General features: G+C 37.2%; 1 protein-coding gene across 5 annotated transcripts in view; it reads right to left on the bottom strand.

Annotated features, from left to right (window-relative positions):
* The window catches only part of ARHGAP32 (Rho GTPase activating protein 32), a 194,354-nt gene that overhangs the window by 54,242 nt on the left and 125,016 nt on the right, over positions 1-15,096 (bottom strand). For all 5 annotated transcript variants that reach the window (XM_088832350.1, XM_055415880.2, XM_088832349.1 and 2 more), the window contains 4 exons: positions 14,702-14,839; positions 12,361-12,453; positions 11,396-11,518; positions 9,757-9,834 (listed from right to left, as the gene is read on the bottom strand). In XM_088832350.1, the coding sequence (XP_088688476.1) occupies positions 9,757-9,834; positions 11,396-11,518; positions 12,361-12,453; positions 14,702-14,839 (432 nt within the window). The remainder of the gene's footprint in view (positions 1-9,756; positions 9,835-11,395; positions 11,519-12,360; positions 12,454-14,701; positions 14,840-15,096) is intronic.

Below are 15,096 nucleotides of genomic sequence, written 5' to 3'. Positions count from 1 at the left end.
GGACATGACTTAAGCAACTGAGCATGCACCTAGCCCCAGGATTAAGATGGCCTCGGTTCTATTCCAGGCCTGCCACTTACTAGGCTGGGTTTATAACTTAGGCTCCATGTTTCAGTTTCTTCCTCTAAACATAATGATATCGTGTGCCTAACTCATAGGTTTGTTATGAGGATTAAACAGATAAGTATAAGCAAAACGAATGTAGTAAGCATTTGTGCAACACTGTCTATTTTTTATCATCCCAGTATGTTGGCCACTAGAAGACCTAGAAGGTCGTGACTCCTCCAATGTATGGATGTGATATATAATACCTACTACCTTCTGCCTGTGTGCATCTAAGTTTCTTCACTATCAAATATCATTCTTACCATAAAATTCTAATTCATTTCCATTTATAAACATTTTCTGCAATTCACTATAGAGAAAAGATCACTCACTTCCTAGGCTCTGTGATCTGCAGCAAATTGTTTAACATCTGTTTCTTAATTCATAAAAATGGGACATCATTCAGTTCAGTTCAGTTCAGTCGCTTAATCATGTCCGACTCTTTGTGACCCCATGAATCGCAGCACGCCAGGCTCCCTATCCATCACCAATTCCTAGAGTTCACTCAAACTCACATCCATCGAGTCGGTGATGTGATCCAGCCATCTCATTCTCTGTCGTCCCCTTCTCCTCTTGCCACCAATCCCTCCCAGCATCAGAGTCTTTTCCAGTGAGTCAACTCTTCGCATGAGGTGGCCAAACTATTGGAGTTTCAGCTTTAGCATCAGTCCTTCCAATGAACACCCAGGACTGATCTCCTTTAGAATGGACTGCTCCTTGCAGTCCAAGGGACTCTCAAGAGTCTTCTTCAACACCACAATTCAAAAGCATCAATTCTTCGGCGATTAGCTTTCTTCACAGTCCAACTCTCACATTTCATACATGAGCACTAGAAAAACCATAGCCTTGACTAGATGGACCTTGGTTGGCAAAGTAATGTCTCTGCTTTTTAATATGCTATCTAGGTTGGTCATCATTAGCTACCTGAATAATCTGTGTAAAAGCACCTAGCCTAGTTTCTAAACTCAAATATCTGTCAGCAAATAAAACTAGCTTGCCATTATTTCTTCATAAGACTCAACAAAGCTTAATGATCTTCTTTAAGGAACTATATCAAATTGGTACATACTAGTTACACTTTCACCTTTTAAATGTCTCAAGGCATTAGGTCCAGGTATATGGGGGAAAAACTGCTGTGTATTATGCAGAGGTAAGTCCATGGGAGGTTCACCCAACATCTAATTCCCATCCCTGCTCACCTATCTCCCTTTAGTATAAAGTGCAATATTATTAAATGCTAGCTGAACTAAATACTCAGTTTTCCAGATTCTTTGCATTCAGGGTGTAGCCATGGCACATGGGAAAATGTGTCACGATTCTATCTCTTCTTTCTGCTGTGTACCCAGGTGTTGGGAATGCATCAGCAGTAGCAATCATCTGACCCTAAAAAAAGGTCAAGAGAAGCTTAGATAATTCTGCCTAGCTTCATTAAGCTGCTGACTCAAATGCAGCAATGATACCTTTTCTGTTTGCTTTCATTTCTTGAAGCCAAAAGCACTTCTAACTGTAGCCCTCTTAAGTAAGACAGTTATCTTAAACTGTCTAATTCTGTGTACTTGTGAAAAGCAATAGATTCTATATTATTATAAAATTTCAACCATAAAAAAATGAAACTGTGTTCCACTGAAAATATACACATAACTAACCCTAAAATTACAGTTAATGAACATTTTAAATTTTCTGCCACTTCATGGATCACAGCCTTGTCATGGCAAAGGGGCTTGTGTAACTCAATGAAGCTATTAACCATGCCATGCAGGGCCATCCAAGAAGGATGGGTCACAGTGAAGAGGTCTGACAAAACGCAGTGCATACTTAAGCCAATATTTTCCGTTCTGTTCCGTTCCCTTCAGTCGCTCAGTCGTGTCTGACTCTTTGCAACCCCGTGGACTATAGCCTACTAGGCATCTCCGTCCATGGGATTCTCCAGGCAAGAATACTGGAGTGGGTTACCATTTCCTTCTCCAGGGAATCTTCCCAACCCAGGGATTGAACCTGGGTCTCCCGCATTGGAGGCAGACGCTTTAACCTCTGAGCCACCAGGGAAGCCCAAGCCAATATTTTACTGAATATAAATTAATTCTAATAAACTCAAAATGCCCAACGTTAAAAGTGACTGGAATTCCAACAACATGACCTATGAATTATACCGTTCTGCTTGCTGTATTATTCTTTCTGTAAAAGTAGCATTTTCTGAAAATCTAATTTAAATGGCTGAGAAAGGTGAGAGGAATTCAGTATATTTGGCAGGAGTCAAGATGAATGTCTACTCTAGGAAGAGGAGGGAAGGAAAAGAAAAGATGAGCATCCAGCACCCATAAGGGTAGAGGAGTAGCTAACAAAAATATAATAACAGAAAAAAAAAAAGACAAGGCTGAGGGATGGGCTTAAAGAAGGGAGAGAGAACCTTCACTCTGGTAGTTTTCCCCTGAGTCAGTTTGGCATGAAGAAGAAAGAAGAGTATATGGATGCAAGAGACACAGAGGCAGAAGAGATGGAAACTGCCATAGGATTAGACACAAGAAAAGTTAAGACAGATGCTTCTGCAGTTCTTTCCCACTTTTACTGAGGTATAACTGACAAACAAGCTGTGCACATTTAAAATGTACATTCTGATGAGTTGACACTCATAAAGCTGTATCCACACTCAAAATTATGAATATACTTATCAACCCCCAGAGTTTCCTTGTAACTCTCTGTAATTTCTCCCTCTCCCTAGCAGCCCTTACCCCTGCTCAACAGGCAACAAAGTTCCTACCACTACACATCACTTTGCAGTTCCTACATTTTATATGAAGAGTCATGCAGAATGTACTCTTTGCTGCTGGTTTTCTTTCATTCAGCGGAATTATTTTGAGGATCGTCATGTTGCTGTATTTATCACTAATTCTTCCTTTCTATTCCTTAGTAATATTCTATTGTGTAAATGCCACTGTTTGTTTATTCATTGAGCTCTTGCTGATGAGATAACTGGGTTGCTTCCAGCTTGGGGCCATTACGTATATAGTTGTTATGAACTGTCATATGCGAGTTTCTGTATGAAGGCATACCTTCTGTTCTCTGGGATAAACACCTAGGAGTGCAATGGCTGGATCTTGCCATCGGCATACGTTTAAAACACTGACAAACTGTTTTCCAATTGGTTGAAGCATCTTAAATTGCCCCCAATTGTGTCAGTGTTCCAATTCTTCCACATCTGTTCTAATAAGTATAGAGCAAGGCCTCGTTGTTGTTTTAATTGCATTTCTCTAATGATCACTGTGGTTAAGCATCTCTTAACAGGTTTATTTGTCGTGTATCTTTGTTAACTGTTCCCATATTTGCTATTTTTTTTAATTGAGTTCTGTTTTCATGTTAAATTTTGAGAGTTCTTTATATGTTGTGGATACAAGTACTTGATCAGATATAATCACTGCAAATATTTTTTCCCAGTCTGTAGTGTGTCTTTTTATTGTCTTATAAATAACGCCTTTCAAAGAGCAGCAGCGTTAAATTTTGATGAAATTTATTATTTTATGAATTATTCTGATAATACATCTCAGAAATCTTTGCAAGTCACAGAAGTTTCTCCTATGTTTTCTTTTAGAAGTTTTTTAGTTTAAGATTTACATTCTGGGTACATGACCTATTTTGTGTTAATATGTGCAGATGGCACAAGAAATAAATAAAAGGATTTATGAAGGCATATGGATATCCAACTGCCCCAACATCATTTGTAAAACAGATTATGTTTTCTTCACTGAATGGACACTGAACCTCTGTTGAAAACAAGCATCCATGAATGTGTGGGTCTCCTTCTGACTCTGTTCTGTCCTGTTAATTTACTTGTCCATCTCTCCCCTATTGCCATACTCTCTTGTTACTGCAGTTTTACAGTTAAGTCTTAAATCAATTACTGTTAGTTCTCCAATTTTGCTCTTCTTTTTCAAATTTGTTTTGGCTGTTCTTTTCTAGGTCCTTTGTATTTCCATATGAATTGTTAAATCTGTGTATTGATTTCTACAAAAAATCTGCTGGGATTTTGACTGGGATCAATCTGAGAAGAGATGACATTTTAACAATATAAAGACTTTCAACCTATACACAGGGTGTATAGCTCTCGTTTTTAAAATATTCTTTATCTCAGAAATGCTTTGTAGTTTTCAGTACACAGATCTTTGTATCTTTCTTCTGATATACCCCTAAGTAGTTCATAGTTTTGATGCTATTACAAGTAAGTTTTATTCTATTTTGTGATTGAGGTTAATGCTACTGGTCTTCACACTACATTTGAAGTAACAAGACTTCCATGAAGTTGTCCCTAGTAGACACAACTGTGTATTTTAAGTATGCAACTCACTTTTATTTCTTTTATATTATATATGAAATATTATACTGACTTTTTTGAAAATGTGTTTGTATTTTGTTATGTCATTTGTAAATTTCATTCTGAATTCTAAGGAAGGATTTTAGAAATTATTTATCATAACAAATGGGTGCAGGGTTTGATGATGCTAAGAACTACTTCTGTAAGCCATTTTTTCAATAATTTCCATGAAACTTAATGTTTAAGAATCATTTGGTAGGACATATTCTGATATTATAAATTAACAAAAGGCTATCTAGAAACTAGTTTCTCTTTAAATGTTAATGGCAGGTGCTAATGGCACTAGTAAGAAAAATAAAGACAGCAATAAGAAATAAAATAATTTCAGAAATTTTACATATGTTTTGTGATCTAAGGGAGAAAAATACAAAATTGGAACTCACCAAGCTCATGTTCTGGCTATATCACTGACTCACTGTCTTTGTGAATCAAAACCATCTTTCCAAATTCCTTTGATTTCTTTAATTGTAAGGTGACAGTTTAGGACCAAGTGATCCTCTGCCGTTTTTTTCTACTTTAGAAATCTATGATTCACACATGTAGACAAGTAGAAGCCACTACTGGTTCACCACAATACGACTATGATCTGTTCTTTGCCCAGAATACCTAAGTTTCTACCTAAGCTCTGACACTAAAGAGTGAAATAATAACAGACCAGTAATTTAGTCCTCTTTCGCTTTAGTCTCTTTGTCAGTAAGAAAGGTAATAAAAGTGCCTTCTTTGTAGTGTGAGAATTAAAGGTTAATAGGAAGCACACAAGAGGACCAAGAAGTGTACAATGCCTTGTATTTGCAGCACCACACTCTGACTGCCCGTTCCCTTGAGATCCTGTAAACACTGCAGATGAAAAATTATGCAAGTTTCCTATTACTCAACTGGAGAGGAAATATTTTGCTCCACTTAATTTTGAGTAATGAAAAGGTGTAGCTTTGAATTCCGCACATAAAATGATGGTCTTCATATAAATAAGTGAGTGAACTGTCTTCCTCTATTAACTACTTACTGCAAGAGCCAAGGTTTCCGAACATCTTCCCTGTGGGATAAAGAAGGCTTTTCTGAAAGTAAGCTTTCTGGAACCACGTTAAACTCCTGAGGTAAGGGAATGCTTATTGCTGAAGAGCTGCTTGTCTGCCGTTCAGGCATGGAAACCTTCACACGACAGGCTGGTGTAACTAGGAAAATAAATCCAGTGACCCTTGACCATCTTGCGGAGAACCGAGAGAACATGACTGAACTGGATTCTGCCACCCTCTAAGTGGTATTTTATCCATTAGACTGACTGCACCCTAAATGTGTCTTAGGAGGTTTTCTGGGGTAAAGGAGAACATTCACTAAGCAGTGTTTTAATTCTTTCTCTATCTGCACAGGATAAACACAGGGAAGCTGAGTCAGTGGTTCTCACATTTTATACTTAATCATCTGAGGAACCTGATGAAATTCAGATTTCTGTCCCCCATCTCCAGAGATCAGTTGTATATGGTTTTAACATGTTTCTCAGGTCATTCTGATACTTATGGCTCCGAGATAAAATTCTGAGAAACATGGCACTAAACAAATAATCCAGAGACCTTAACACTTTACATTTGTGATATGCCTGTTATGTAAGGGAAAAAAGACCTTCCAGACACCTCACCTCACATTTCCAACCACAGTCCACAAACAGACACAAAAAGGCCATGTATTTTTAACAAGAAAGAAAAAGCAAAGAGGTTTTTTTCCCTCTTTCTGAAATATACATTATATGATGAAACTCCTCAGAAAACAAAGGTAAAAGGCTCAATATACTCTTTAGAAGACAAGTAAAAAACAGATTTCAGAATTTCAAATTACTATAGTTAATATAATTTCACACTTCCTACTCCTAGAAGTTTAAGAAAAGAAACGCAGTCACAGTATAATTTAGAAACATGGATGAACTAATCCTTCTGTTCCCACAGCTAAATTATGGTCTAGGCTAAAACAATATAAAGACTAGAACTTGGCAAAATGTTGACTTTTATCAACCACCAGCTGATTGGCAGACTTCACCTACGGCTCGGAGTAAGCACTGCTTCCAGCAGAGTAGTCTAAGGAACACCGGGGCCAGAATCACATGGATAAGAATGTATCTTAATCTTATTCCACAACCACTGAGACAGAACCTGGGGGTTTATGTCACAGGATTTTACGTTTTGACATGTTCCCTATGCAACACATCATAAGCTCACCAAGTAAAGTTTGAGAATCACAGGTGAAGAGAGAGAAGGAGTTATTAGTAACAGAGAAATGAAGACAGCAGTACAACACCCTCATCTGTATCCGTAAATGCCATTCCTTGGACTGACTTTATTTGCAAATTCAGACAACAATGCAATAAATACCATCACACGCCGATCAGAATGATTGAAAAAAACAAACCAACTGAGAACCATCAAATGTATGAGCAGCATCACCACTGTTGCTGGTGGGGAGGCAAAATGGCACAACCACTTTAAAAGACAGTTTGGTGGTTTCTTACAAACCTAAGCATGATCTTACCATACAACACAGCAAGTGCACTCCATGGTATTTACCTTAAGGAGCTGAAGACATAGCCACACAAAAATCTGCATGTGGACATATACAGCAATATTATTCATAAATGCCCCAAACTAGAAGCAGTCAAGATGCATTTTAATAATTAGATGGAAAAACAAAATTATGGCACATTCATAACAAATGAATGATAAGTGAATGATAAAAAAGGAACTATCAAATCATGGAAAGATCTGGAGGAAACTTAAGAGCAGTTTGAAAGCCAGTTTGAAAAGGCTCCATATTATACCATATGATTCCAATTATATAATGCTTTGGAAAAGGCAAAAGCATGGAGATAATAAATAATCAGTGCCTGTCAGAGATGAGGAGGAGAGAAGATGGATAGGTGAGAGCACAGGAAATTTCAAGGACAGGGAAATCACTTTGTATGAATGATCCATGTTATTATGCATTTGTGAAAACCACAGAACTACAGACATCACAAAGAGTGAGTCTTAATGAAAATATGGATTATAGTTAACCATCATGTGTAAATATTGGTTCATTAAATGTAACAAAAGCAAACCCCAACACTGTTTCCATCACTGTGGCGGAGGATGTGACACTGACACTTTGTACTCTCATCCATGTGATTCTGGCCCTGGTGTTCCTCGGACCACTCCTAGAAACAGTGGTTACATTGCGCTGGAGGTAAACTATGCTCATCAGCTTGTGGTTAATAAAGACCAGCATTTTGCCAATTCCATTCAGTGAATTATAAAACATAAAGCAACATGTTAATAGGAGAAACTATGTGTGTGGGATAGATAGTATATGAAACTTTGTGTATTATCTGGTCAATTATTCTGTAAGTTTGTACTAAATGATAAGAATCTATTAATTATTTTGAAAATAATAATAAAAAATACAACAAAGTCACAAGCCAGCAACTGCATAGCATCAGCTCGCTGGACTTAAGGGAAAGGGTTCCGCACGCCACCTGCACCCTGTCATGTCCCGACAGCTGGCCAGAGACAACAATACCTGTGACTGAGGAAGAAACAGGGGAGCCCATGTAACACATCAGAAACACACTGGGTAGAGCAGACCTGTGGTGGAGACACGGGGCCTGCATGCTGACAACACATCTCCAGAACACTCTCCTTCAGGGGTCAGAGCAGCAACCTCAAGGCTGGCCCACAGCCCGGGAAGCAACAGCCCACATCTCTGCTCCCCTCTACCCTCACTCCTGAGAATGGGCAGCTCGAAATGCCCTTGATCCCAGGAAGACCACTGTCCAAGCTACTCCAGGGCCCAGCCCAGCCCCTCGTCTCCTGCTGCTGTAGTCCAAAGAAAGCAAGTGACCGGTCTAAGACTGCAAGAGAAAGCAACAGCAAGGCTGAGACACACTGTCATTTAAAAGCCAAACTCACTTTTTGATCCTGTTTAGGTCCCTACCATTTAAAGCTCATTTCCATGAACGTGAAGAATTGATCCCTTAATAAGGTAAGGGATCCCCTATCCCTTAATAAGATCCCTTAATAAAAAGCTGGTTAAGACCAGCTTTCCATTTAGTTTTATATTTAATCAGAAGCACCAATTATTAATAGCAATTAAGAAATCGGCATAGCTAAAGTAGGACTGCAGTTATACACGTGAGAATATTTGTGGGGTAACAAAGACACAAGGTTAATCAATTTGGTGTTAATCAAATTGTTATGAATGCTTTAATAACAAATTGAGGTGTAAATCAAACCAAATTTTATTTGAATTATTTACATTTAAAAATCAACATTTATTGAGTGAGAAATATGCATCAAGTCTGCTCTAGCTACTTTACGCATTTTATCCTCACACATTTAATCTTCTCGATAATCTTAAGAGATTAACAACAATCCTACAATCCCCATTTTACAAATGGGGAAACTGAAGTACAGAGAAGTAAAGCAACTTGCTGAAAATAACACAAGATTAAAACCCAAGAAATATAGCACCAGAACTCATGTTCTTAGCCATCAGGCTGTCCTGTTTTAAACTGCATTTTTTTTTTTTCATAAAATACATTTTATAGAAACCTAATAGTTTTTATATGCATATAAAGCTATATTTATATAATAGCTATTAACATTTCCAACTGTACAGCATGAGCATTTAATCTACACAGCATTTTAGGAACATTTTTATAAATAGACAACTAAAACCCACGAGTTATATACTAAGGACACAATTTTGAGGCATTTTTAGATGTTCTTCTAGTGATAGTTTTAAAAGCTAAAAGGAAACTTTTCTATCCTGTGGAAATTAGTGACAGTCAGTCTAAGAGATGCTGTTGTCAGGTCTCAAATTACTTAGGCATATAAGGAAAAAGAAAGAGAGCACCTTAGATTCTGCTGTTATTCTGCTATTAACACACTGTTTACATTAACATTTATAATGCATTAAAAGACACTGATCAAACTGACTTAAGTCTAGAGGGAAAACATATGTGATTCATGATCTTAAACCACTATGAAAAGTAAGCCAGTTACAGGCCCGATAATCTAAAAGGGGTCAGCAGGCAGGTGGCTCTGCTCACACTTCAGCTATTCCGTGTGGGACAGAAGAGATCTTCTTCCACAGCAGTAACTAGAAAAGGAAACCCAAGTCTAACGTCCTCTACGTTTTTTTTTACCACTGCAGACAAAATTCCTGATAACAAAGTCCACTGCCAGCACACCACTGTAAACAGAAATATTACTGAAAGAGAACACACTCTTTGAATTTTCCACACTTAATTCTTTGTTGCCTACCTGAAATCCATGCTTGCCTCTCCACCACGTGCTTAACACTTTTGGGGGCATGTCGATAACAGAAACAATGTCTCCCACCTAGGAGAAAACATTTTAAGTGAAATGTTTTTAATCAAATTGTAAAGCAATCCTCTGCCTAGAATTTAAATCTAAACTGTAAAATTTTAAATCTGAACTGTATCTTATTCTCTGGCTCATTATTTCTGGAAAAACATTAATACTGCTTTCTGTAAAGAATTTAATAATCTTAACCATTTGTAGAGGAGAGGTTTACAAAAAGTTAAGCAGCATAAAGACTGTGGTCCAAGTAACGTGTAGTAACTTCAGAAAGCCTGATTGACAGTGTGAGATTTTTTAACACTAGGCATCATCACAGAGTTAAAATACTGTTACTGCTGCTACTAAAGGTGATCAGATTCACTTATAAAAGGAAATTTTAAATTATCATATTTAGAACAACAACAGTTTCTATTAATACACTCAATGAGCTGCTTGCCATGTGCCAGGCACTGGGCTGAGCAATTGACGTATCTTATTTCATTATATAGGAACGCTCTAAGATGTCTACAATTACTGGGTTATTCTTAGTACATGTAAAATTGAATGACAGCTACATTTCTTTCAAAAGGTGGTTCAATATATAACATTCCCACTGAACAGCTGACTTTGTTCACCCTAAAAGACAAACTAATGAGTTTATACAAACTTTTACAAAATCCTAAGTATAAAAACAGCAAGAATAGTTTTTAATAATATATTTAAAGGAAGTTGCATTCTTCATTCATAGTAAGTGATGATCTCTCTGATAAACCAGTTAGGCACTTCAGAACAATGTTGCTAATGTACACAATATTGCTTCACAAATTTTTGTGGTATATTCATGACTAATTTTTCCAGTCATGAATGTCCTCTTCACAAAACCATACTTGTTAACAGACACGGTATCTTTCAAGATCAAGGATTCTTTGTGTGTAGAGCTAAAAATTTAGTTGAGAACTGTCTGAATTCTGTACAATAAAAATGTACTCTTTTCCTCTTAAATCGAATAATTGCCAGCATTTTCTTTTGATCTCTCATCAGCCAGTATTAACAGAAGAAACTTAAATCCCCTCTTTTTGCATCTGATAGCAAGAAATGATCATTTCACTTTTCATCTGGTCTTTACCTCAATCTATGAACAATGAGAAAAAAGTGGCACTGGGTATTATTTTTAGGTGCCAAAAAAAAAAAAGAGACAAAAGACAAGAGGATCTGGCTTTCAAGAAGCTCACAGGGACAAACAGGGACAAGTTTGATTGAATGTAATAAGTGACCTCTCAGAGATAAGCCTTGAGAACAGCTCAGAATGACATTCAGGGCAGGCTCTGGGCAGGGGTTGGGGGGCACGGCAGGGGAGAAGTGGGGTATGTATTTCTTGGAGTAGAAGGAAGAAAATCGAGGAGACTTCCTAGAGGAAATCTAAGAGGACATTTAAGCTGAATTTTTAAGTATGAGTATAGTCATTAAAATAAACAGATGGCATGCCAGGCTGAAAGACAGTAATGCGCAGAAACACCTGGTGCTTTTTGTTAAGCAAATGATTGACACAAAGATGGGGCAGCGCAGACTGAGCTAACACAGAGCATCTTTGGTCACTTACCTCTAAGGTCAATTCATCTGGGGCCCGAGCAGTGTACCTCTTGATAACATGGGCAGCACCAACAGCAGGAGTGTTAATAGAGGATTCTTCATGAACTAAAAGGTGATTTCCCTTATTATCAATCTAGAACAAACAAAATGTACTATGAGATGGTTAAAGACATGGGACTTGCAAGTTTCCTGGTGTATCTATATAACTCAACTCGATTTAGAAAAACTATAACCCAAAGAATCTTAGAAAAAAAAAAAAACCCACTTACTGACTACTTACGATATACCAGTCATTGTATTGTACATATATGGTATATATAATTGAATCTTCACAATTTTAAAAGATACTTATCATCATTATCAGTACCTAACAATGAAGATGCTAAAGCTAAAAAGAGGTTACGTAAATTACAGAAGATTAAATAATTTGTCCCAGATCACACAGCCAATAATGAAGAAACAAGATCTCAATGCGAGTTGTACTGGCTCTAAGTTCTATATTCTTTCTACTTTTCATCATCATCCCAATTTTCACTTAGAGAATAAAGTAACTCTACCAATGCAAATTAAAGAAAAAAATCGAACATACTGACTGGATACTCTATCACTCAAGACATTCTCAAACCAGATCCTTTAAAAGGATTTAATTGTCTCTCATTTCTAAATGACTAAAAACTATTTTCATTACTAAGTCAATTAAATATATATATACACACACACCTTGCTAAATGTATAAACATAAATATATTGAACACCAAAACAACAGGTGTCATTCTGATTCATAAAATAATATTAAAACTAGCTTCCTGGATTATCAAAAAAGGTTTGAGATAAAAATATTTAACGTACTGTATCTTCCAGAAGACATGAATAAGCCCCACTTATTCGATTCCTGAAACTCAATAGCTATCAAAATTCACATGGGATTTCTTTCGTAGGTAATCAACTCTAAAAAAGAGTAAACTAGATTAATACCTCCATCCAAGTAAGGGCAGGTCCACAGTTGATCTTGTTCCCAGCAATAGCTGAAAGGCGGGACAGGTAAGCCATAAGCATCTGAGTGACCGACTAAAGAAAAAGAGAAGATTCAGTGGTAACAGTTTCTCACTGTTAAAGAAACTGGTGTAAACTGGTTTTTTCTGGAAGAAAAAAATCTGCAGATTTTCAAGCATTTTCATAGTCACAGAGGTTCTTCACAGCTCCATGAGCCGACACTACAGGCGCTTACATAATTCCCTATCTGTTGCAGGACTTTCACTTCGGCCCCTCATCATCAGGGGTCATAAAGCTTCTAATTTGGTTGCCTTCTCTTTCTATTTTTGTACTGAAAATGTAAAATGATAGCACAGACATAATCACTTTCCTTCCCAGCTTCTCCCCACTACTCTGAAACTTTCTCCAAGGCCTGCTGCAGTCTTTGCCCACCCAATGGCAGGACAGTTCATGCATGATCCTTCACCTAAAGTCAGCTGATGGTCCAGGCATGGGACCCAACAGTAGCCTAACAGGAGTTGCTGCAGGAATCAGTTCGGTCGCTCAGTCGTGTCCGACTCTCCGCGACCCCATGAATCACAGCACGCCAGGCCTCCCTGTCCATCACCAACTCCCAGAGTTCACTCAAACTCATGTCCACAGAGTCATCAGGAACTCCTAATTTCAGCTCCGTTTGGCCACTATTTTACAAAGAGACAAGAACCCGGTACCTGTTGGGAGCGGTCATGTTCTGAGACAGTCTGAGAAAGAAAAACTAACAGACAGACAGAGAAGGGAAATGGAGGCAGATAGATGTCCAGGTTTTCTATCATACAACAGAATCTGTGGTTTCAGGACATTCCTGAGGCTTTGCCACAGTGGCAGTTTTTGCATGATTGGAGCCTCTACTTTGCCTCCACTATGCAATTGCCCAGGAATTAATTACAGATTTGGAAGGGTTTTCCCCTTGGGACTCGCACTGTTCTCAAGCATCCATTGTGGCTGCTAAGCAGTCTAATGCCAAAACATTCGTTGTTCCTTTGAGAAAAATCTTGTTTTTGCTCTCTGGAGGCTTTCTGGGTTTCCTCTCTGCTTTTGGCATTTTGAAATTTTACAATGTTTCTAGATGTTGTTATATTTAACACTTAATGGACTGATTTAATCTGAAAACACCCATGGACAGAGGAGCCTGGCAGGTTACAGTCCATGGGGTCGCAAGAGTCAAACATGACTTTAGCGACTAAACCACCACCACCATTATGTTTTTAGCTACTTCCATCCACTCTCTCCTCCTATAATAACGCCTATAAAGCAGCAGGAACTTGTGGGAACTTCTGGATCTACTCTCTGGGACTCTCGACTGTTCTCTCACAACTTATTATCCCCTTGGGGCTGTGTTCTTAGAGTCTGCCCTTCCCGCTCACTAATTCTCTCTTTATCTAACTCCATTTTGCATGTCGTCCAGCTATTAATGTTTGTTATGATTAAAATTAACTTAAATGACCATATGTTCATTTCTAAGATCTCTGATTATTTTATTTTTATAAACTCTATTCTTGTTCCATGAATGGGACTGCCTTGCTTTCTCTAAGGATGGTAATCACGCTTCTGAAGGCCCTATGCCTGCTCTTCTGTTACTTCATTTATTCAGTTTTTACACTGAAGATTTCTAGTTTACCTGTCCCTCTGCAGTCTTCCTGCAGAAGTTGCTCAAACTGTATTTACCCCCATAAATCTAATCCCATTCACTCTTCAAGATGCCTCACAATTTTAACTCTGATAGTTATTTTCATTTTCTAATGTTATAAAAGAATCTCCTATTAAAAAAGAATTCTCTTATACTTTTACTAGAAAATTTTGACAGGCATGGAAATAAGTGCATGGACACAGCCTGCCATCATAAACTGAATAAACAGCATCATTTGAATATGCATGACTTTGATTACTAGTGAGGTCAACACTTTTCCATATTTTTGCTTCTACAGTTTATATTCTCTTTGAAAAATGATCTGCTCATATATATTACCTACTTGTATATTAAGATATGAGTTTCTTTTTATAAAATTATACAACAAACCTATTTTAAATATCCTAAAATATTACTAATTTTTCTATTTTAAGAAATAAATAATCCCACAAATCTTCCTAAGTGGGATTATAAGCTTTTATAAATATAAATATATTTTTACATTTATATATTATATATAAATATATATTTATATTATATAAATATATTTATAGCTTTTATAAATATAAAAATATAAGCTTTTAATTAGTATACTAGCAAAAATTTTCTGCTGATTTATATAATAGTGATTACTTCTGCAAAGTACTGAATGCTCACCTCTGGACTGTCCTTCAGAGCATCCGAACGGGGAAGCTCTGAGAGCTGGGAGAATCGTCGGTCATAAATACACAGATGAAGATGTTTATCAAGTACCCGAAAATCTTCATAACTTCTTTTAACTATCCAACTTTTGCCCTACGAGTAAGAAAAGAAAGACCACTATAATTTGTCTCTATTGCGAGTAGTCATGTACCAGGCTTTATTCCATAATGATAGGTTTTTCATGAGATTTTATATTTACTAATTAATTTGACAGTAAACAGTTAAACTCCAAAACCTTCTAGTGAGTTATACAACACTAAAGCATTAATAATGGAAAATGAGCTAGAACTGTTCATTAAACCTCTTCTTACGACTGGTCAAGCCCACTGGTTCTCCATGGGAATAACAAC

The sequence above is a fragment of the Moschus berezovskii genome, chromosome 25 (assembly GCF_049115385.1).
Source record: "Moschus berezovskii isolate FMDL1 chromosome 25, NW_MosBer_1.0, whole genome shotgun sequence".
Taxonomy (NCBI): Eukaryota; Metazoa; Chordata; class Mammalia; order Artiodactyla; family Moschidae; genus Moschus; species Moschus berezovskii.
This window is presented reverse-complemented; position numbering and strand designations above follow the sequence as displayed.